This window comes from Neoarius graeffei, chromosome 7, assembly GCF_027579695.1.
Source record: "Neoarius graeffei isolate fNeoGra1 chromosome 7, fNeoGra1.pri, whole genome shotgun sequence".
NCBI lineage: Eukaryota > Metazoa > Chordata > Actinopteri > Siluriformes > Ariidae > Neoarius > Neoarius graeffei.
In genome coordinates, this window is record NC_083575.1 from 8,545,340 (window position 1) to 8,569,499 (window position 24,160).

The 24,160-nt window shown below is 43.9% G+C and overlaps 1 protein-coding gene across 1 annotated transcript in view; it reads right to left on the reverse strand.

Annotated features, from left to right (window-relative positions):
- Positions 1 to 24,160, reverse strand: part of LOC132889094 (pro-neuregulin-3, membrane-bound isoform) — an 855,315-nt gene that overhangs the window by 97,871 nt on the left and 733,284 nt on the right. Inside the window, exon 3 of the mRNA XM_060925258.1 lies at positions 11,073 to 11,146. Coding sequence (XP_060781241.1) covers positions 11,073 to 11,146 — 74 coding nt within the window. The remainder of the gene's footprint in view (positions 1 to 11,072; positions 11,147 to 24,160) is intronic.

Consider the following 24,160-nt stretch of genomic DNA (forward strand, 5'->3'; position numbering starts at 1 on the left):
CAGCTGGTATTCAGAGTTTCCTGGATTGAAGTTGGTCAAACCTGAGAATGAACCTGGGCCACCCAGCAAACTCTCCAAAGATGATCCCAATTTGGATGTTGAATCAGATGAGCCCAGAGCTAGTACCAGCCATCCAACTGATACTGATCATGCTGATAGGAATAATAATAATGAGACTGCTGACCAAGGGAAACTGATTTGCTCCATATGCCTGAAGTACCCTGCCCTGGCTGATAGCGGCTCATCCCTAGTGAAAGGCTGTTCCACATTTAGGAAGGATTCCTTAAAGAAACACTGGCAGTCAGTTACACATACCAGGTACAACAACAACGATATAATTGAACCCAGAAACCAAGGGAACACAAAGAAGGATAAGAAAATCAACAAAATAAGCTTTTAAGAGGCATTAGTAGAGCATGCGAGTGAACATTGTCTTGTAAGCATACTGTATGTGTTTGTGGCATATCTCATCTCATCTCATTATCTGTAGCCGCTTTATCCTGTTCTACAGGGTCGCAGGCAAGCTGGAGCCTATCCCAGCTGACTACGGGCGAAAGGCGGGGTACACCCTGGACAAGTCGCCAGGTCATCACAGGGCTGACACATAGACACAGACAACCATTCACACTCACATTCACACCTACGGTCAATTTAGAGTCACCAGTTAACCTAACCTGCATGTCTTTGGACTGTGGGGGAAACCGGGGCACCCGGAGGAAACCCACGCGGACACGGGGAGAACATGCAAACTCCACACAGAAAGGCCCTCACCGGCCACGGGGCTCGAACCCAGACCTTCTTGCTGTGAGGTGACAGCGCTAACCACTACACCTGTTTGTGGCATATTCAAAGGAAAAAAGTATGTAATATTTGGGCAACCATGTTCTGAGTTCGGGCAACCAGATTTCTACAAATGGTTGCCCGAATAGGCAACCATGTCTCAAAGTTAACGTAGAGCCCTGATTTAATTTAAAGGCATCGTACGGTAATTTCAGCAATCAGGCTATATCATATGTCAAAATGTCGGGTTTGGTGGGTTATTCAAGCCCCTCGGTTTCCCGCGATCTCAGTGTCACGATGCGCCCGCTACAAACATTTAAAGTTGACGCGCACAGCCAAATTTAGGCAGCCAGCTGTTAACTAGGTCAACTTATGTGTGACGTCATGCCAGTAACCTCCCTTGGGTGATGCTGGCCTGTCGCCATGTTTTCTCTAAAGCGTGTGTTTACCAGAGTTGTTTACATTGCGGATTTTGTGGATTTATTCAGTTTGTGGATAGTTTTGAACACTCAAAACACTATGAAATGATGTATTACTATTTTGTGATACAAAATGCCTAATCGGTGTATTGTGTTTGGCTGTAACAACGAACACTGAACACTATTTGTGACTGTTGTTATCAATGGATCTGATTTCAAGGTCATGGCTAGGTATTGATAGAAAAAAAATTATTTTTTTTAAAAACATGTTTTAAGTGTTTCTATGTATCAATCATTAATTGTACAAAATGATTTTCATACATTTATGTATTTGTCATATCTTTCTTTGTCACATGAAGTGTTGTCTTGATAACATATGTGGCACATAATTTTAGCAGATGGATGACAGAAGATTAATTGAAAGATTTATGCCACAGAGCTGCCTTTAACTAATAATTATCACTTATTACTGACGATTGTACGTTTACTAAACAATATACAAAGCTCAATACTCCCAGCCTATAACATACTGAATATCAAGTTAAAATCAACCGCAATAAAAGGAAAATGATGAAAACTGGAATATCAAGGGGTCTACTGTATCAGAAGGCCCACTGCATTTCGCGAGATCGCAAGCTGTCAAGTTGCTAGAATTCAATCTTTCTAGCTATACTTTCACCCCCTACAGCTATCAGTATTACACATAATCATAGATTAATCACACAGCATTCTAATTCAAGTGAAAATGGTCTTTAAAAATACACACAAGTAGTGATTTAGTCAGAGAAACCAACCAAAACAAGTCTTCAAGTCGCCGGTCTTCTTCATTCTCGTCTTCGTTTCTGTCGTCGTCAGAACTGTCCTCATTTTCTTCTGAAGATGAGCGCTCAGGTTCAAATCTGTAAGGCTGGATACCACCAGGACATTCAGCTGTCAAAATCTCTACTTGTGGGCCATTTTCTTCTTCTGTATCGGTAAAATCAAAGCTAATTTCCTCAGCATCGCTCCTATTTTCTGGTGTGTCCGCCATTGCAACTGCACCGAGTCGTTACTGGTATGACGTCACACAGCTGTTCCATTGACCGAGAGGGGGCGCTGCGAACGCGGGAAATTTCAAGTGATGGGCATGACCAAACAAGGACCGATTACAACCGCGGGAAGCTTTTGAAAAATCGACGGTCAATTTATTTCGAATCTCGAAAGCATTCCGGTGCAGAATAATGCGACTTTTATCGCCACTGCGTGACGCCTTTAATTTTGCCAAAGGGACATAATGAAAAACGACATTTTCGAAAGTCATTCAGAAAGGTTTAAATCATCATGTCTTGTCATTTATAGTTAACAAAACAACAACAACAACAACAACAACAACAAAACACCAGAGCTACAATACCATTTGTTATGAATCAGCGCTGAAACAAATTAAGGTCATATGAGTTGAAACTTCAACAATGAAAATTCTTCAAGTTTTCATCTTAGGAAAGTATTCAGAATACTTTCAGACCTTTTCATCGCCAGTATGGAATAAAATAAACTTGCCAAATCTCTACTGTAACAAGCTGCACAGATATATACCCATTAAGCTGTGACACTAATGAATAGCTGTCCATCACAGGCAACAGAAATGCAACCCGCTCAAAGTGTGTTAGACTCCAGGTGCATAAATCTTGTTTGATTGCTGTAAATCAAAAACTTGGCGACATGCATTTGAATTGATGCTGGATGGAGGTGAAATTAAGTTACTGTGTGAAAATAGATTTCTTGGGAGCAGAGGGGGGACAAAAGATGACCGTTCTCGAGCAGCATGAGGAAAAAAAAAATCAAGAACCAGCCACCTTGTATATACATTCACAGTTTGTCAATAAGGTGATCGTAGTCCTGACAGGAAGTACATTAGAAATCAAGATATAATTCACATTTTGGTCATTAGGCCTCGAGCTGTCATGATCCATATCTCACAGTAATTGGCCCGCCTAAAACCATCACTGCAGCCTTGCATAAATATTTCATAAGACTGAATGAGTGGAAACACGAACAGCTTTGGCAGATGAATCATCGCAATCAAAGTGGATTTACTGTTCACCCGTGTTGTTCTTTTCAAATGGATGTTGTCCTCAGTGAGGGCGGTCATTCAAACCTGTAGCCATGATGGCACTGTGTTTGTCCCTTCGCTCAGTCATTGTGAAGAATTGGATATTTTATTAAATTAGTACATTACAGGTATTTAGCAGATGCTCATATCCAAAGCAACGTACAACAGGACCCTGACACACCCACAGCAGTGGGCAGCCCATGGGGCAGTAACCCTTGATCAAGGGCACTTCAGCCATTCCTGCTGGTCCAGGGTATCAAACTGTCATGCTCCGCCCCGGACTTCCACTCTGGAGATTACTTATCTCCCAGGTCAGCGCTAATCTGGATCCGGGATGGGAATTCCATCTTGCCTGCATTCACTTCCTGTTTTTTTCTGCTGTGTATATAAACACCATTCTCAGACAGGGACCTTGCCAGAGCGTCTCGCTTGTTACTCTAGCCGTTTCTGAGCCTCTTATGCTTCTCATGGTTTTCCTCTCTAGCATTTGTTCTTGGTTATTTTTTTGCACCAAGTGGTTTTTCTTGTTTATGATTTTTTGCACTAAGCATTTTTTCTTATTCATGTTTTTTTTTTTGCACAAGCATTTTTTTTTTGTTCATGGTTTTTTGCACTAGCATTTTTTGTCCTTGCCTGCCTTGTTGTTTTGTCAAAGTTTTTTGTCTCTTTGTACCTGGATTATTTTGCTATTTGTTTTTTCATCCTGTTTATTTACCTTTTTGCCACGCCCTTTTCCCTGGATTAAATCACCTTATTTTATTGGATTACTGTCTGTGTTCTGCTTCTGGATCCTAATCTTGCACCTCATCTTGCCACCCCTAACAGTACGTTCTGGCCAACATGAATCCAGGAGAACTGACCCAGCTGAGAACGGCTATACAGCAGCAAGGAGCTCTCCGCGGGACCCACCAACAGGATCTCCAACAGATTACCCAGAACCTCTCCACCCTGTCCAATTCACTCAACCTTCTAGCCACGCGACTCCAGCACTCCCAAGCCATGCCTACCCCTGCCCAGCCGCCTCCTTCCTCACCTCCTGCCACCACCGCTCTCCACAAACTGAGACTCCCTTTGCCTCAGCCCTACAGTGGAGAACCAGGTACCTGCAGATCTTTTCTGTCTCAATGTTCACTGATCCTGGAGCTACAACCTCTGGCCTTCCCCACAGAATGCTCCCGGGTAGCCTATATCACCACGCTCCTCACTGGCAAGGCCAGGGAATGGGAACAGTGGTCTGGGACGCCAATGCATCCTTTTGTTCTAGCTTCAAAGAATTCTCCGAGGAGATGAGGCGAACATTTGACTGTTCTCTGTCCGGCTGGGAGGTGGCTAGGGAGCTCATGGAGCTGCAGCAGGGGTCCCGATCTACCTCGGATTATGCCATCGAGTTCCGGATGTTGGTGGCGTCATACGGTTGGAACGAGAGTGCCCAGGTTGAGGCGTTCCTACATGGCCTGTCCGATGCCATTAAGGATGAACTAGTCTCTCGAGAACTGCCATCGGACCTCTCCAGCCTCATGGACCTTGCCAATCGCATTGATGCTCAGATTCAACAACGGAGGAGAGAGAAGAACCACCCCAGCTTCACCTCCTCTCCACCTTCTGCCTCGTCCATCGAACCCATGCAGGTAGATTGGGTACGGGTGTCAGCGAAAGAATGACTGCGCCGGCAGAGCATAGGGGCCTGCTTCTACTGCGGTCAGCAAGGACACATCTGCCGAGCCTGCCCACTAAAAGGACGAGCCCACCAGTGAATCGAGGGGCCCTGGTGGGCAATGCTTGGAACCAGCTCCCTGCTGACCGACCATTGCTCCCTGTTATCATCACCCACAACAACCGGCATCACCATCTTCAGGCACTCATCGACTCGGGGGCAGACAGGAAACTGATCTGCTCCACCACCGCCAAGGATCTCGGAATCCCTTTACTCGCCCTCGAGGTCCCTCTCACCATCCTGACACTCAATGGCACTGGCTTGACCACCATCACTCATCTTACCGCCCCGCTCACCTGAAGGATTTCAGGCAATCACTCCAAAACTATTCAATTTCACATCATGAACGACCCTCACGTTCCCATCATTCTAGGACTACCTTGGCTGACGCAGCACAACCCTCACTTAAACTGGACTAATAACACCATCCTAGGCTGGAGTCCTTCCTGCCTGGCCTCCTGCCTGAACTCCGCTCTGCCTCCCGCCAAACCACCACAGCCCTCAGCCAGCGAGTTTCCCGACCTCTCTCATGTGCCTCCGGAATATCTAGACCTTATCTGGCCTGGTTCATATTGGATCCAACACATGACAGATTTCCACTGGCAACACTTTGATGCTCTCCCTAAAGTGCCTGGAGGCGCTTGCTGAAGGGGGGGTACTGTCATGCTCCACCCCGGACTTCCACTCTGGAGATTACTTATCTCCCAGGTCAGCACTAATCTGGATCCGGGACGGGAATTCCATCTTGCCTGCATTCACTTCCTGTTTTTTTTTCTACTGTGTATATAAATGCCGTTCTCAGACAGGGACCTTGCCAGAGCGTCTCACTTGTTACTCTAGCTGTTTCTGTACCTCTTATGCTTCTCATGCAAATCACTTGTCGTGAGGAGAAAAAAAAACCTATTTTTTTTCTTCTGCCTAACAACCACTGTGGATCATTAATACACTTTTTCCCCTCCATTACCACAGCACTTCAGTTTTCAGCCTTTCAATGGCCTTCTACTTAACAATATCCGTCGAACATGGAGTGATGTGATCATGCTGCTTTTGGAGTAGACAAAAACAGCCTGTTCTCAGGTTCACATTTTTTCCCACCCACCTTGAAGTCAAGGATTACTTTTACATCAACAACTAGAAATATCAACTCATTCTCCTGAAAACACAAACAAATTCAGGATCCCTGGAGAGAAACCACCTCCTTGCTGATGTGACTGACATACAGTGCTGCAAAAAAACACTCCGATTTTAGTGCTGTGACATTTTCCTGAGCACATTTGAGACTGAAAAATGAGACTAAAATTGAACTTTTTGGCCATCATGGGAAATTCCATGTTTGGCACAAACCCAACACCCTGAGAACACCATTCCTACAGTGAAGCATGGTGGTGGTGGCAGCATCATGCTGTGGGGATGCTTTTCATCTACAGGGAAAGGAAAGCTGGTCAGGACTGAAGGAAAGATGGATGGCACAAAATACAGGGCAATTCTGGAGGAAAACCTGTTTGAGTCGGCCAGAGGTTTGAGACTGGGATGAAGGTTCACAGTCCAGCAGGACAATGACCCTAAACATACTGCTAAAGCTACACTGGAGTGGTTTAAAGGGAAACATTTAAATGTCTTGGAATTACCTAGTCAAAACCCAGACCTCAATTCAATTGAGAATCTATGGCATAACTTGAAGATTGCTGTACACCAACACAACCCATCTAACTTGAAGGAGTTGGAGCAGTTTTGCCTTGTGGAATGGGCAAAAATCTCAGTGGCTTGATGTGCTAAGCTAATAAAGATATATCCCAAGAGACTTGCAGCTGTAATTGTAGCAAAAGGTGACTCTGCAAAGTATTGACTTTTTGTGGGGGGGTTTCCTATGCAAACTCCAGATTTTTTTTTTCATCTTAATCATTGTTTGTGTCCCAATAAAACAACAAATTTCACCTTTAAAGTGGTAGGCATGTTGTGGAAATCAAATGGTGCTGACCCCCAAAAAATCCATTTTAATTCCAGTTTGTAATGCGACAACACAGGACAAACACCAAGGAGGGTGAATACTTTTGCAAGACAATGTAGCCTTGTACTGTTTACCCAGCAAACAAACCCACTGTTCTGTCTTCATACCAACATGCAGAGTTATGAAAGGTTGTTCTGAACCTCTTCACTGAAAGAACGTGATGTTCAGATTTAGATTTTGGTGAGGAATGACAGCAACAGGAAACAACACGTTCATAGTGGTGGTTATTACCCTAGGCTGACACTTGCACGACTTTTGGCCACGATTTTGTCGTGGCAAGTCGTGCCATTTTGGGGCACAAACTGGGAGGCTCCCGCACTGTTCATGACTAGTTCACGCATAGTTCACGACGAGTTCACGAATGCGTGCCCGTCCACATTCACGAACTGGCACGACGAGTTCACGCATAGTTTGCGCATAGTTTACGCACTTCCCGCATTGGCACGACGAGTTTGCGCAATTCGGACGGTGTCGTGCCGACTTGGGCACGCCTGTGTCATGCACAACCTCATCCTCATCAGATACCCACAAGCAATTTCAGAAGTGGACCGCGAAGATCCAGACACACATGATCTGATCCCTGGTGGATGGAGGACTGACCGACACCTGCAGGGGCTGCTGCCTCTAACCGGCCATCATACCCAGAAGGATGCAAAGGATCAGTGAGACTACCTGTCACATTACTACATGTCCCCTGCTGGTGCTGTCCCTTGGCAAGAAAGAATGGTAGTAGCTTCATGAGCTGCATCCACAGTTGTTCCATTTTTGAAATAAAAGAAACGAAACTCCCCCCCCCAAAAAAAGTCATGAAGGAATAGAAAATAAAAGACATTAAAGAAAAAAGCAAGAAAAAAAATTGCGAATGGCGAGAAGTGTCCGGGAAGCCCTATATATACCCCCGCACCGACGTGAGCACCACTGTCGCGCAGTAGTCGTGAACTGCTTGTGAACTCGTCGTGAACTGTTCGTGCCATGCGCAAACTGTTCGTGAAGTGCGTAAACTAGTCGTGAACTGCTCGTGCCATCAATGCGTGACCGTGTCAGTGGGAAGGCACGGCCAAGCTGCGACGCGCACCAATTCGTGAACATGTCGTGAACTACTCGTGAACTCGACGTGAGCTGTTTGTGAACTATTCGTGGCAGTTCGTGACAGTCGTGGCATGGCGCGCACTTCCACGCACTGGCACGCATCCTCCCGCATCGTCCCGATGAGTTCACGACGAGATCACGAACAGTTTGCGCATAGTTCACGACCCGGTCACAAAATTTTGTTGTGACCAAAATTTTGAACATTTCAAAATTCTTGTCCCGACATGGCACGCAGTCACGACGGGTTTACGCACACTTCACGCCAGTTTACGACTAGTTTGCGCACTGGCATGACTCGAGTCGTGCCAATGCGTGCCACGGAATTGTGCAAGTGTCAGCCTAGCCTTATCCAACATACATGGCCATTATTTCCCCAAGTCTTTGTTTTTAGTGATGCACAACTCAAATGAGCTGAATGAACAAAAATAATGAATATTTTAGCTTCCTGAAGGTCACTCATGTGATGTAATGGAAGATGTATTTACTAAGGAATCAGTTCTTCTTTCACATTTTGAGCATCTGTCAGCCATGATTTCAGAAATAAAATACTTGGGGTTGTGCTGCTGGAGGAAAATAATCATTTACAGGGTGTGGTGTGGTGAAGCCGAGTTCCTGTTCCCACCCCAAAGTTGAATCCTCTCCAATCCTTCCAATGCCAAATCAATTTGGCAACAGTTCCAATGACACATCATGTTTTATTTTTGTTTCTTCCCTGGAATTGCTTATGTTCTGATGTTCATCCTTCGGTGTCAAAGATGACTCTTACTTCAATTTGGTGGGTGGCGGTTGTGGGTCTGGAGGTGACTGATGAGGCCAATCCAGGTGGGCTTTGAAGGTACGCCCAGATGTTGATGTTCCATGTTGTATTTCGACTGCTGAGTGGGATCCCCACGAGCCATGATGTGCTGGCCAGGGTGAGGTGAAGCAGGCTATGTTTAGGGCACCTTTTCTAGCCCCTTCCTCCATGGAGGTGAGCAGAGCAAATCCTAAACAGGGCTGCTCAGACACCCAGGGGACTGCCGAACTCTGCTGCTGCTCTGTTCCAGCAGAGAGCAACCCTATATCCTGGGCCACCTGTGTGCAGGTTCATGTCTCCAGCTTCCAGGGTTTCCGCACCTGTTGCTTTGCCACTTACCCATTGCCACAGGACTTCTCATCTCATCTCATTATCTCTAGCCGCTTTATCCTGTTCTACAGGGTCGCAGGCAAGCTGGAGCCTATCCCAGCTGACTACGGGTGAAAGGCGGGGTACACCCTGGACAAGTCGCCAGGTCATCACAGGGCTGACACATAGACAACCATTCACACTCACATTCACACCTACGCTCAATTTAGAGTCACCAGTTAACCTAACCTGCATGTCTTTGGACTGTGGGGGAAACCGGAGCACCCGGAGGAAACCCACGCGGACACGGGGAGAACATGCAAACTCCACACAGAAAGGCCCTCGCCGGCCACGGGGCTCGAACCCGGACCTTCTTGCTGTGAGGCGACAGCGCTAACCACTACACCACCGTGCCGCCTCACCACAGGACTTGAATTTGAATTTCAAGTCATGACTTGCGCGTGACTTGGATTAGAGTGAGGGAGAGTTGTGCAGCCATCAGCTTCACTCTCTCGTCCCGACCTAACTGGGTCCAGGGGCAAGACAGAATCAAGATGGCTGGAGCTAGACCGGGATGCAGTGGATGGCCAACAGTGTTCTATGTGTTGCACTGTGCCCTGATCATGCTCCACAAATGCTTCACTGGGTCCGCCTTCCTGCACGTTGAGCTACCAGCTGGTGGTCTCCTCTGCAGTTTGCTGAGTCCAGTCTTCGGTCATAACCCTGACCAGGGGAAGAGAGGGCTTGCTAGTACTTGCTCAAGGCACCACCCCAGGCTAGTGGAGGGAAGGATATGCCTTAGTACTCCACTGCATGGCGACCAAGGATGGCACATGCCCACTGCCCTAATACTTATGTTATAGCGGCTATAAACAGCTGTTCTTCTCACTAGCCTGTCATATTTCTCTCTTGATGTTCATCTAACAAGATGACACACTGTGAAATGACAGAGAAACTGAAAAAGCATAAACTCCTCTGTCGTGAAGAGGTCAGAGAGTGTAAATTACAGCTTTACCTCTCACTGTGACAAAGCACTGGCACTGAAAACTCCTTCCATCAGTGATGGAAAACATCTCAAAGACAGAAAACTTCACCATATACACAATAATCTTCTCGTTCGCCCTTGAGTGAGTGTGTTGGTTTGTGGTACAAATACTTGCGCGGTTGGGAAAAATTATTGCCGGGGAAAACCCAAAACTCATCTCCTTGTCTATGAGCCAGGAAAGATAACCGATACCTTGGCAGATATGCAGTGGAATCATGAGCCAAACTCATCTGCTACAGAAAACTTTCTGGCATTAACCTTGAATTTTCGAAGAAAGACGGATTGAGGACAAGCTGCAGGATTAGACTTTGGGGCTGTGAAACTTTCTTTTCTGAGACAGGAGGAATATTATGCATTCAAAAATGAATGACAAGAGTGTGAATAATGCATGCTAACAATAAACATGGATTTAGAGACGGATTAAGAAATGGAATTGGTACATACGCTGCATCAAGTCGTCAAATTTTTTCCAAAATTTCAAGACTTCTTTTTATAGATAAATGCATTGCACTTCCTTGAAAATAGTCCGCTAAGCAAAATATTATAAACCTGACATCTCTGGTGAAAAGCAATGATTCTATTGAGCAATTGCACTTTCTTAGGAATTTCTACAGAAAATTTAATTACACATTTTATATATATATATATATATATATATATATATATATATATATATATACACACACACACACACACACACACAGAGCAACCATTTGCTGGAAGGCAGCCATTTCATGTAGCCCTGAGCAAAATGAAATGCTGCGATAAAGCCTGAATGTGCGCATATAATAAATAAAGTGGATTTAAATCAGACACTCACTTGGATCAGACAGAATGGAGTCTGTTTTGGGCAGGAACTGGTCACAGCGGATGCCCTGGAAGCCTTCTTTACACCTGAAGAAAACAGAAGGAGAGTGACGCATCAGAAAAAAAAAAAAAGTTTTAGCACGCAAGATGTGATTTATTTATTCAGCTCCGGTTCTGACTCATGAGGTGAGGATTCTCATGAAAATTAGTATTAAGAAATTGTATTGATAAAATATTAAACCTATGAGTTATGCACATCAATAAATACACAATATATATCTAAATAATGATTTCTCTGACATCCCTTATACAGATTGCACTGCATGTGTTCATTTAATTTGTTTGCTTCTTTCAATAGATGCTGTCGTAAAAAAGCAGATCTGGCCTAACAAAGTGCTAAAATTCCATGAGAAATGTCACAAATGCATTTTTTAAACCAGCTTCCCCACACTGAATAATTTAGCACTTCCACTGCGGCTGCTGAAGCAGTGTTATGTGTCCGTTAACGTCATCCTCCATGAAAATTTGAAGTTGTAAGCAGATACAGTGGTGGACTGAGTGCTGCCTGAGTATTATCTGTGAAATTTTCTCCCTCATTTCCATCAGCAGTTTGTGTGTGAGCTGTCTATAGTTCAGCATCTGAAATTGAAGCAAGGTCATTCACAGAAGGTCAGTGTACACTATCTTCTACCAGCTGACTACATTCTCACAAAAATGAAACAATATTCCTTCATAATAGTCATAAAACAGTGTATGATTTGAAGCTTGAAGGACTAAACCTAAACATGTTCTGTGACGTGTTTGTAGTTCCTGCCTAGTCAGGGTTGCAGTGGATTAAACTATTGGTTGGGTGTGTGTGTGGGGTGGGGTGGGGGGGTTCATTTGTAAATACGTTTTTAAAAAGAGCAATGGTACGCTTTAGCCCACGCCCACTTTCCAGATACGGATACTAAGAGCACTAAACAGATCCAGATAGTGACATTCACACTCAATGCCATACAACCATTCCAGTTTCCTTGTATTAGAACACATTGTTCCATCATCTCTCATGAGTGTGAGATTGTCTGAACTGAGTGTGGACGAGATTGAAAGCAGATGAAGGTGAGAAGTCAGAGTGGCGTTTGAGATGAGGCCATCTGAAATGAGGCGGGTAATTAAAGGATTGAGCGGAGGTGGAGAAGAACGATAAAATCAGACTGCCCCAGTTGTTAGGGCCTTTTGGTCATTAGGGCCACGAGTCATCACTCTGCACTTCACATGACAGACTGTGCACTACACACGACACACTATCCATGACACATTATACACTATAGAGATCTTGCAGTCACGTGACCGGAAAGTACACAGCCGCCATCTTGTCGGTAAAAAACACCGCTGAATACTGCTGCACTCGTGTACAGAATGGATCAATTTCAACCGATGGACTACACGGCTCATTTTTCTAATGAACAGATAACTAGATATGTGTCTAAAATAAACGACCTACAGATTAGTGACCCTTATGGCTTACCGGACGGAGTTTTCACGACCGGATTTTGAACTGCCAGCAGAATACCCAGACGTGTATAATTACCTCATTAACTTTCCCTCGCTGTTCAGTGGTGAAGCACTGCATGCTTATAAATCTCTGGACAGTTATCTTTAGAGAAATTCAGGATTTGTCAGTGACTCAGATGTGGCATCTTGTAAACAAGAAAATGATCCTCATTGGATGGGTAAGTCACTTAAGTATTGAGTATAGCACTGACCAGCCGATTATAGAATAGAATAAGGTAATTCCAGCTGTAATTCCAAATTGTCCGTGTTGTTTACCATGGATCTGGCGTTGGAGAGGTAGAGGCTTGGCAGTGGAGGTTTGAGTGGCTGTTTTCTGAGCTTAGTCAACAGGCCGGCTCTGCAGCCTCGCTTGCTTCCGATAACAATCCATGGAGATCCCGCTGGTCTCGCTATCTCGTCTGGAATGTTGTGCATGCGATGGAAATCGCTACAAACCGTCATTTTAAGCTGGAAACCCATGTCCAGTAAGTCCATACAGTTGTAGTGGATATTGAAGTCCGGTACAGACGAACAACACGCAAAAATACACACAAAAAACATAAAAAATGCGCACAGGTAGGGAGAGCTTGTAGCCGCAGCCATTGTAGTAGAATTGTATATAGTAGGGTTTTCCAGAAGAAAAGGTAGAAGTAGAAGTAGAAGTAGGAAATATGGCGTTTGACCGACAAGATGGCGTCTGTCACAATCTGGATCGGCTGTGACGTCACATGCAAGTGCTCCATACACTCCACATTACACAACACTAGACACTACGCACTATGTGCAACCCACTACACATTATACACTATACACTACACCTTACACACTATCCACTCCACATTACACACGATCCACTATATACTACATGACATTATACACTATACACTGCACATTACACACTTTCCACTGCACACTGTCCACAACACATTACACACACTATACACTACACATTACGCACTATCCATTACATACTATCCAAAATACTTTACACACTATGCACTACCCACTCCACATTACACACGATCCACTACACACTATACACTATATGATGACCACTACGTGATGACCACATCACCCCTGTCTTATCCACACTGCATTGGCTCCCAGTCAAATTTCGTATTGATTATAAAGTACTATTGTTGACCTTTAAAGCACTGAATGGTCTCGCACCACAGTACCTGAGTGAACTTCTGCTCCTCTATGACCCACCACACCTACTTAGATCAAAAGGTGCAGGCTATCTGCTGGTACCTCGTATAGTGAAGGCTACATCAGGGGGCGGAGCCTTTTCTTACAAAGCCCCACAGTTACGGAACAGCCTTCCAAGTAGTGTTCGGGAATCAGACACAGTCTCAGTGTTTAAGTCTAGGCTGAAAACATATCTGCTTCATCAAGCCTTTTGTTAATGGCGTTTATGAGGTAAAGGTGTAGATCTGGAGGGTCCTCAGACATAGAGTGTTTTGGTAAACTGGGATGTATGGATGCTGTCAGTCCCCACTCGCTTGCTCACTCGAGTTTGTTGATGGTGTAGTGGCTGGCTGCTTTATGTCCCGGGGCTCCCTCATGCCTGTGTTACCTTCTGACTCTCCCCTTTTAGTTAAGATGTCATAGTTAGTTGCCGGAGTCCCTGCTTGTACTCAGTGCAATATGTATACTGTTCCTACTTATTCAGGTGACATTGGGCATACCTAACAACCTGTGTTTTCTCTCTCTTCTCCCCTCCCCCCAAACCTGTCCCTCTGAGTTACATGTCAGTCCTGGGATCGAGATGCTGACCTCTTCTGCTCCTCAGACCTGCCTGATCCATCCTGGTGCCCTGTGTCTCATCACATCACTCCTGTGGAGGGCGGCCCCATGCGGACAGTTGGGGGTCGCACCTGGAAGACGCTCTGGACTCTTGCAGTGGTGCTTTTGTGGCTGGGGACTGCAGTTGACTTGCTGACTTGCTGACTTTGGGACTGCGGTTGTCGTGAACGGTTTTGCGCTCGGGTTTCCGTCGGTGGGGGGTTTATAGCATCAACGAAGCTGGCTTTGTTAGGACTGTTAATGTTATAGTCATGCTGTCTGTTGTTGCCCAGATGGGGATGGGTTCCCTTTTGAGTCTGGTTCCTCTCAAGGTTTCTTCCTCATGTCATCTAAGGGAGTTTTTCCTTGCCACCGTCGCCACAGGCTTGCTTGTTGGGGATAGATTAGGGATAAAATTAGCTCATATTTTAAGTCGTTCAAATTCTGTAAAGCTGCTTTGCGACAATGTTTATTGTTAAATGCGCTATACAGATAAACTTGACTTGGCATGACATTACACACTATCCATTACATACTATCCAAAACACTTTACACACTGTATACTACACACTATGCACTGTCCACTACACATTACACACTATCCATTACATACTATCCAAAACACTTTACACACTGTATACTACACACTATCCACTCCACATTACACATGATCCACTACACAACATTATACACTGCACATTACACACTTTCCACTGCACACTGTCCACTACACATTACACACTATCCATTACATACTATCCAAAACACTTTACACACTGTATACTACACACTATCCACTCCACATTATATATGATCCACTACACAACATTATACACTATACACTGCACATTACACACTTTCCACTGCACACTGTCCACTACACACTATCCAAAACACTTTACACACTGTATACTACGCACTATCCACTCCACATTACACACTATACACTACATGACATTATACACTGCACATTACACACTATCCATTACATACAGTACTATCCAAAACACTTTACACACTGTATACTACACACTACGCACTATCCACTCCACATTACACATGATCCACTACACAACATTATACACTATACACTGCACATTACACACTTTCCACTGCACACTGTCCACTACACATTACACACTATCCAAAACACTTTACACACTGTATACTATGCACTATCCACTCCACATTACACACTATACACTACATGACATTATACACTGCACATTACACACTATCCATTACATACTATCCAAAACACTTTACACACTGTATACTACACGCTACACATTGTCCACTACACATTACACACTATACACTCCACACTATACAGTACACTACACACTGCACATTACACACTGTCCACTACACACCATACACTACACATTACACACTATCCACTACACACTATGCACCATACACTACGCATTACAGTACACACTATGCACTATGCATTACACACCATCCACTATACATTATGTGCTACACATTATACACTGTGCACTACACACGATACATTCCACACACTACATTATGGATTGCACGCTATGTACTCTGACACACGCACACACTACACACTGTGAACTACACACTACATATAACAATGAACACGGCTCAGAGGCTAGGAGTCGATGAAAATGTGATGTGCAGCTCTGCAGGACATTTCAGCAGCTTATCTGTTTTACTCAGCAGCTTATATCTGTTTTACTTTCTCCCTGTCTCCCGTTGCCTGCGTCTCTGTCACTCTCAGTCTCTCGATCTCATATTTCTCTGCCTGAACATCTTTCTGCATTTATCTCCCTCCTGCGCATCTCATTCTATCTGTTCTTTCTCTCTGAGGTTACGTCCACACTAATATCTTTTAGTTTTAAAACGCATCACTTTTGCTCCATTTACACCTGGCGCCCAAACTACAACGGAGTTTTCAAGCCCCCAAAATGGAGACGTTTGGAAACAATGACGCACACACCCACGCTCATGTCCTGATTGTTTTTTTTTTTTCCTGTCATCACGTATCCTTCCTTGATTGGTCACACTTCTATCACGTGACCCTTTTCCAGAAGAAAACAAACAGCATCAGGTGTTTATATAATTGCACCCGAATGCCCAGTGTATATGAAGGGTCGTGTGATGTGTGTTATCAGGCCAGTGTGGTATGGATGGAGATTATTTCTGATATGGCGCTAAAACGCTTGTCTGGATGGAGATCCTTTTTGTCTGAAAACTAAAATGGATGAATGTGGACTTTGCCTTTGTCTTTCTCTCAGTCTCAGGTTCCATCCACATTAATACATTTGAGGTTTTTGAAAATGAAAACGATGTCGGTCTTCAAATCAAATCAGTTTTTCCCTCATAATCTCTCCTTCTGTCTCACTTTATATCTTGTCTTTTTCTCTAAATCTTTCTGTCTTTCACCATCATTCATTTCTTTTCCCCTTAACACATATCCTCCCTGTCCATGGCTCTCTCCTTGCCTCCATCACCCACTCTCACTTTTTCTCTCTGTCTCCATCTCTCTTTTTTGCCTTTTATTCTCTCTCTCTCTCTCTCTCTCCAACACTCTATCTGTCCTTACCCTGTCTTTCATTTTCTTTCTGTCACTCTCTATATCTCATGCTATCTGTCCTCCTGTCTGTCTCAAATTTTCTTTCTCCCTCTCCATCACATGCTTTCCATCTCTTCTCCTTCCTTTCTCACATCTCTCTTTCTCTATCTTCTTTGCAGTTTCTCTAGGTCTCATCCTCCATCTGTTTCTTCTCATTTTTCTTTGTCGATTTCTTCTGTTTCTCTCAACGTCTCATGCTCCTCATTGTTTGTGTGTCTCATTTTATTTCTATCCATGACTCTTTCACTAATTGTCTCTCTCTCCATCTCTCTCTCTCTCTTTCTACCTCGGAGTTTTTCATACAGAATAAAACAAAGGCTGTGAACATCTCAGAATGGACTGAATGCTTTTTTCCTGTTCTTTTTCTTTCCTCCGTCACTGCTGCACTGTCCTGATTGTTGTAAAAACTGATTGCTTCATACAGCCTTCTTTTTTCTCCCACGTCTCACACACACACACACACACACACACACACACACACACACACACACACACACACACACACACACAAGCTGCTTTTGCTGAAGGAGGCAGGACGCACTGAGTGCTGCTTGCTTTTTAATTAACGCCAAAGTCATTAATTTGCTGAAACAAACATGGGAGAGCGGCGAGTGAGTGCCGGGGTATCTTCTGGATCATGCCGAGAGAAGGCACTTATATAAAGCGAGCTTTGTGTCTCATGAAGAATAAAATTGCAGCTCTCAAACTGTTAGGAACATAAAGATAACATGCATTTTTAACTGTGCACTGCTAATGACTAGACTCACTGCTGTAGAGCACCATTAAAGAGCCACATGGACATGCTTTATAGAGTAACTAAAGGAGAAATTGGGAACCAAATGTGGCAAAATACAGTATAAAAACACAGAGAATGGCCTAATTATGACCAACATGGTGTTTTTATGGAAAATTCACAAGTATTCAGACAAGCCAGTTTTATTAGAGTTCCTCACAGGGATGGGGTTCGATCCTGCAGCTTTCCTTTTAACTTCATTTATGTAACATCCAATAAAATCAACCCTGTGATAAATTTTATGTGAGAAAGAGTTGACTATCAAACTAATCTACACTTTGGGCTCGATACCTCGAAATCAACATGTGATGTTCACTGATTAGCTATTCATTAGCTTTTTCATTGCTATACAGAATCAACTGTATCATTGTTTATCGTTGTACTTACTGTAAGGGTCCCACAAATATGGAGTTAGTTTTGCCTGCCTGCCTGCCCGCCCGAAATCTGCTTAAGAGTGCTTGAAAAAGCAAGGAATACCACTTGAAACATCCAGAAGAGAGATCTGGAGCTCAGAAAGCAACTACTTTTAACAACTTGGTGAACTAGCTTAGTCTCTGTGTTCAGAAACACTACGTTCAGACTGCAACCTGAAACGACCCATATCCGATTTGTTGTGAAATCCGATTTTTTTTGTTAGGCCGTTCACATTACCAATTATATGAGACTTGTATGCGATCTCCAATATGAACGGAAAACGACCCAAAGTGTCCCGCATGCGCAAATTGACACGTAATAAGCACATCTACGTAATACGTAAACAAAAAAAAGCGCACTCTTCAAGTTTGCAAGTAAAGCATGGAGATGAGGCGAGACCTGGCGATGTGGTTTTTGTGGCGGCGGCAGAACTCACACAATAATCTGATTAATGTGGGCAGCAGACTAATGAGACCGAAGGTGTCAAATTACTGGAAATTTCCAGAACAATCTTATAATCTTGTAATACAGGATGGTTTAACATCCAGGTCCCTACCAAATCCACCATTAGCTTCAGTGCTTAATTTGTAAAGTGGGAGGTCCCAGAGTGCAGAGGATGACTGGCTCCGGTGCGAAAAAAAAAAGAGGGGGGGGGGGGGACGCTTCTGGGCATGTATTGTAATAACACTGCAAATTAACTTCATCTGCGAAAACCCCCGTTCACACTCTGCACTTGAGATAGGGACAGTGTTGATCGCGGCCAAGAGGCCCTTCAGTTCATCTGGGATGAATTCTCCATTACTTTCCCTGAATGCCCTGATGACATGTCGTGGGTCATTGATGCAAAACTGCTGGCAGAGCGCTTCCACTTCTTTTTCCCCGAACAGCGTGTCTTCCTCCCGCGGCCACGGAAGTGTGCACCCTCCTTTTCCGTAATATATAAACAGATATTTTGTGGATGTCGTTTCATGAGAGAAATCACCAACAAGACAGATATCAAAATCAGATATTAACACTAAATAAACTTGCATTTATTTATTTAATTATTTGTTTTTTTTTTAAATTTTGTTACATAGTCAAGAGAGGTGGCGGATCACCGGATCCAGTGTAAATAGCTGCCGGAGCCAACGTCCGAGGTTCCGGAGCACGCTCCGGCTTGCTCCCCCTCAAATTAAGCCCTGATTAGCTTGATCAATTCTATAAAAGTCTATTTAAATTCTGAAAACTGTACAAATGTTGTTGTTTTTCACCAAAGAGGCGGGATTAGCCAACGCAGAATAGTGACGTTTGTCTCTTGTTGATGACGTGTAGGTCGCATGAATGCGACCTGTCCGGTCAGACTGCAGTCGCATGTGAAAATAACGGATATGCATCGGAATTAGGACCACGTATCCAAGCGGCCTGGGTCGCATGTGAAAAAATTGGATCTGTGTCGTTCAGATTGTCAATAACAAATCGGATACAGGTCGCATATGGGCAAAAAAAATCGGATATGGGTCGTTTCAGGGTGCAGTCTGAACGCAGTCTAAGTTTCCAGAAGGAATAAAACACTGAGGGGGTATGCTGTTACAGGAAAACAATTCATCACAAAGTGAGTTCGTGACCATCCCTAAATTTGATTATTTCCCAAAGACAGCACAACTTGAATAGTTTGCCACCGATTACAATTTTTATTGATTGAACAATGAAAACATTGAATATTTTATCCATTTACAGTTACATTTACTGTTGTCCACGAGACAAGTTCGTTCCTGTTATCACTTGCTGTTACATGATGTTGCTGGGTGTATATACATGTGCTGGTCATATAATTAGAATATCATGAAAAAGTTGATTTATTTCAGTAATTACATTCAACTTGTATATTATATTCATTAATTACACACAGACTGATATATTTCAAATGTTTATTTCTTTTAATTTTGATGATTATAACTGACAACTAATGAAAATCCCAAATTCAGTATCTCAGAAAATTAGAATATTACTTAAGACCAATACAAAAAAAAAAAAGGATTTTTAGAAATGTTGGCCAACTGAAAAGTATGAACATGAAAAGTATGAGCATGTACAGCACTCAATACTTAGTTGGGGCTCCTTTTGCCTGAATTACTGCAGCAATGCGGCGTGGCATGGAGTCGATCAGTCTGTGGCACTGCTCAGGTGTTATGAGAGCCCAGGTTGCTCTGATACTGGCCTTCAGCTCTTCTGCATTGTTGGGTCTGGCGTATCGCATCTTCCTCTTCACAATACGCCATAGATTTTCTGTGGGGTTAAGGTCAGGCGAGTTTGCTGGCCAATTAAGAACAGGGATACCATGGTCCTTAAACCAGGTACTGGTAGCTTTGGCACTGTGTGCAGGTGCCAAGTCCTGTTGGAAAATGAAATCTACAGTACATCTCCATAAAGTTGGTCAGCAGCAGGAAGTGCTCTAAAACTTCCTGGTAGACGGCTGCGTTGACCTTGGACCTCAGAAAACACAGTGGACCAACACCAGCAGATGACATGGCACCCCAAACCATCACTGACTGTGGAAACTTTACACTGGACCTCAAGCAACGTGGATTCTGTGCCTCTCCTCTCTTCCTCCAGACTCTGGGACCTTGATTTCCAAAGGAAATGCAAAATTTACTTTCATCAGAGAACTTAGCTGTGGACCACTCAGCAGCAGTCCAGTCCTTTTTGTCTTTAGCCCAGGCGAGACGCTTCTGACGCTGTCTCTTGTTCAAGAGTGGCTTGACACAAGGAATGCGACAGCTGAAACCCATGTCTTGCATACGTCTGTGCGTGGTGGTTCTTGAAGCACTGACTCCAGCTGCAGTCCACTCTTTGTGAATCTCCCCCACATTTTTGAATGGGTTTTGTTTCACAATCCTCTCCAGGGTGCGGTTATCCCTATTGCTTGTACACTTTTTTCTACCACATCTTTTCCTTCTTTTTGCCTCTCTATTAATGTGCTTGGACACAGAGCTCTATGAACAGCCAGCCTTTTTAGCAATGACCTTTTGTGTCTTGCCCTCCTTGTGCAAGGTGTCAATGGTCGTCTTTTGGACAACTGTCAAGTCAGCAGTCTTCCCCATGATTGTGTCGCCTACAGAACTAGACTGAGAGACCATTTAAAGGCCTTTGCAGGGGTTTAGAGTTAATTAGCTGATTAGTGTGTGACACCAGGTGTCTTCAATATTGAACCTTTTCACAATATTCTAATTTTCTGAGATACTGAATTTGGGGTTTTCATTAGTTGTCAGGGGGCTGACAGTTAGTTGTAGTGGTTAGCGCTGTCGCCTCACAGCAAGAAGGTCCTGGGTTCGAGCCCCGTGGCCGGCGAGGGCCTTTCTGTGTGGAGTTTGCATGTTCTCCCCGTGTCCGCGTGGGTTTCCTCCGGGTGCTCCGGTTTCCCCCACAGTCCAAAGACATGCAGGTTAGGTTAACTGGTGACTCTAAATTGACCGTAGGTGTGAATGTGAGTGTGAATGGTTGTCTGTGTCTATGGTGGGGTTTACATTAGACTGTATTAGCGGATCATCAGATTAACGTTTTTAAAACGATTAGTGTGCACACAGCAACGCCAATACACGATTCGCGTGCACACAGCAACACCAATACACGGATACGCTCGGCTCCGCAGGCATCCTGTGCTCCAAATCACTCCGCCCTGAACAGCGAGTGCCCTCTGGAGGGTGCACACTCCGGCCCTGCGCAGCTCACAGAGCGCGCGAGTGAAGCGCACGAGCAGTGATTCGGGACTGAGCCGCTGTGTGTGTGATCTCAGTGCATGTCGGGCATGCGCGTCACTTACCACTTACAAGTGGAAGGATGGCAAGCCTAAAGACAATCATAACTACACAATGGGCAGTATTTGCATCAGTATTTGCAGTATTTTCATACTTTTATACTCTTTAATGAAAGGTGATACAAGGCGGAAGTCTGCGCCGTTTTTCAGCAGTCGCGTCACATGACCAACGCCAGCGAATCAGGAAGGTGGATGTCACCAGTGACGTTGTCCAATGACGACGCCAGCTAGAGCTCAGCACAGCGTATCTGCGTATTCTCAATGTTTACACAGCACCGGACCAGACACGATCTGGATTGAATACGTGGACCCTGGCGGATTCCCGTTTCCCGGCGTTTCCAGACATTTTAATGTAAACGGACAGTGCATCCGCGAAGAAAACGAGACAGATACGGTCTAATGTCAACTTGGCCTATGTGTCAGCCCTGTGATGACCTGGCGACTTGTCCAGGGTGTACCCCGCCTTTCGCCCGTAGTCAGCTGGGATAGGCTCCAGCTTGCCTGCGACCCTGTAGAACAGGATAAAGCGGCTAGAGATAATGAGATTAGTTGTCAGTTATAATCATCAAAATTAAAAGAAATAAACACTTGAAATATATCAGTCTGTGTGTAATGAATGAATATAATATACAAGTTTCACTTTTTGAATGGAATTACTGAAATAAATCTACTTTTTCATGATATTCTAATTATATGACCAGCACCTGTATATCAGACTAGACAAAACATGCTCAACAAATCAAACACGATGTCAGGCAAAACAAGAATGAGTACATGGGATAAAAATATATTTTTTAAATTATAAAGAGAGTAAAAACAAAACGTATTAACTTTTAACTTTAATGTCTTGCAATTGATTAATACTCAGTTGGTACCCTGCTCTAGAAAACTCACATACGACTTTTTTTTTTTTTAAATGCAATCACACAATACGTTTCTTCTAAACTGATGAAGGAAAAGCAGTTCTGAGTGGTGAATAATTTTACACCCGACTGTGGAGGGTAACAATTCCAATTAATATCTGATTACTTCAGAAAGGTGACTGAGGAGCCCCACTGATCTCATTTTCTAAAGTTGCCTTAGCATTAAATAAGACACAGGTTGCTCCTGGGCATTTGGTGGGGTTTATATGCCAAAGCACTAAAAGCACAAAAAGGTCATCGATCCATGCTGAAAACGTGACATCGCCCAAAAGCTGCTCGAACAAAGCATTGATTACAATCACACTCCTCCTGACCATTTTCATACTTGCAGCCACGTCGTCTGTGTTCACCCTAGCCGAGGGGGAACGCATTGATTTCAGACGGTGTGGAAGAGTCATTTAAATGTCTTGTTTGCTCAGAATTTTATTTGGGTGAAAGATATTACATTGCTGTGGTTTGTTTGGTTGATGCCATCATCATCATCATCTTCACCTTCACCCGTCCGGTGCAGAACAAAATGACGACAGATGTTATTATTCACTGTAATTTTATTGCAAGCATTCATTTGTCAGGAGGACAGCAGAAATGCTCTCTGAAAAGTTTTCCAGCACGTCCTGAAAGCATACAGGAAGAGCTGACACTCGAGGATTGCTCATGAGTCTGTCAGTAAAACAGGATGCAGGAATCGGACATTTTCCAGCTCCATCTTAATCTCTCTTTGTCTACAGGAAGCAGTTTGAACCATTGACATTTCTTTCTCAAACATTTAGCGTTTATATTTTTCCCCAAATGGGCAACTGGATTTGTTCTTGTTGAATTTTTCATGAGCTTGTGTGAAATCATGCTGGATGAAGAATAACCCCACAGTTGGCCCTGATTGCCTTGATGAGCATCTGTGTATCACACACCGCCAATAAAAACGCTTCACAGCAAAGTTGTCGGGGTTTTTTTTAAGGTCAAAGCACCATGAACAGGCTTAGTTCTTAAACACTCTAAAAGGAGCACATCTAAATAAGCCTTCAATGAATTGTGGATTTAAAAAAAATAATATCAAGAGAGAGCAAAATAAAAAAGAACCGGTGTTTAAATCTAAGTAATGACAGGACCTTGATTAGCGAACCACTACACCACCGTGCCGCCTGCCTCAGAGATGTACATACAGCAAAGTATTTAAATTTCTCAACTCACTCAAGAGGGGCGGCACGGTGGTGTAGTGGTTAGCGCTGCCGCCTCACAGCAAGAAGGTCCGGGT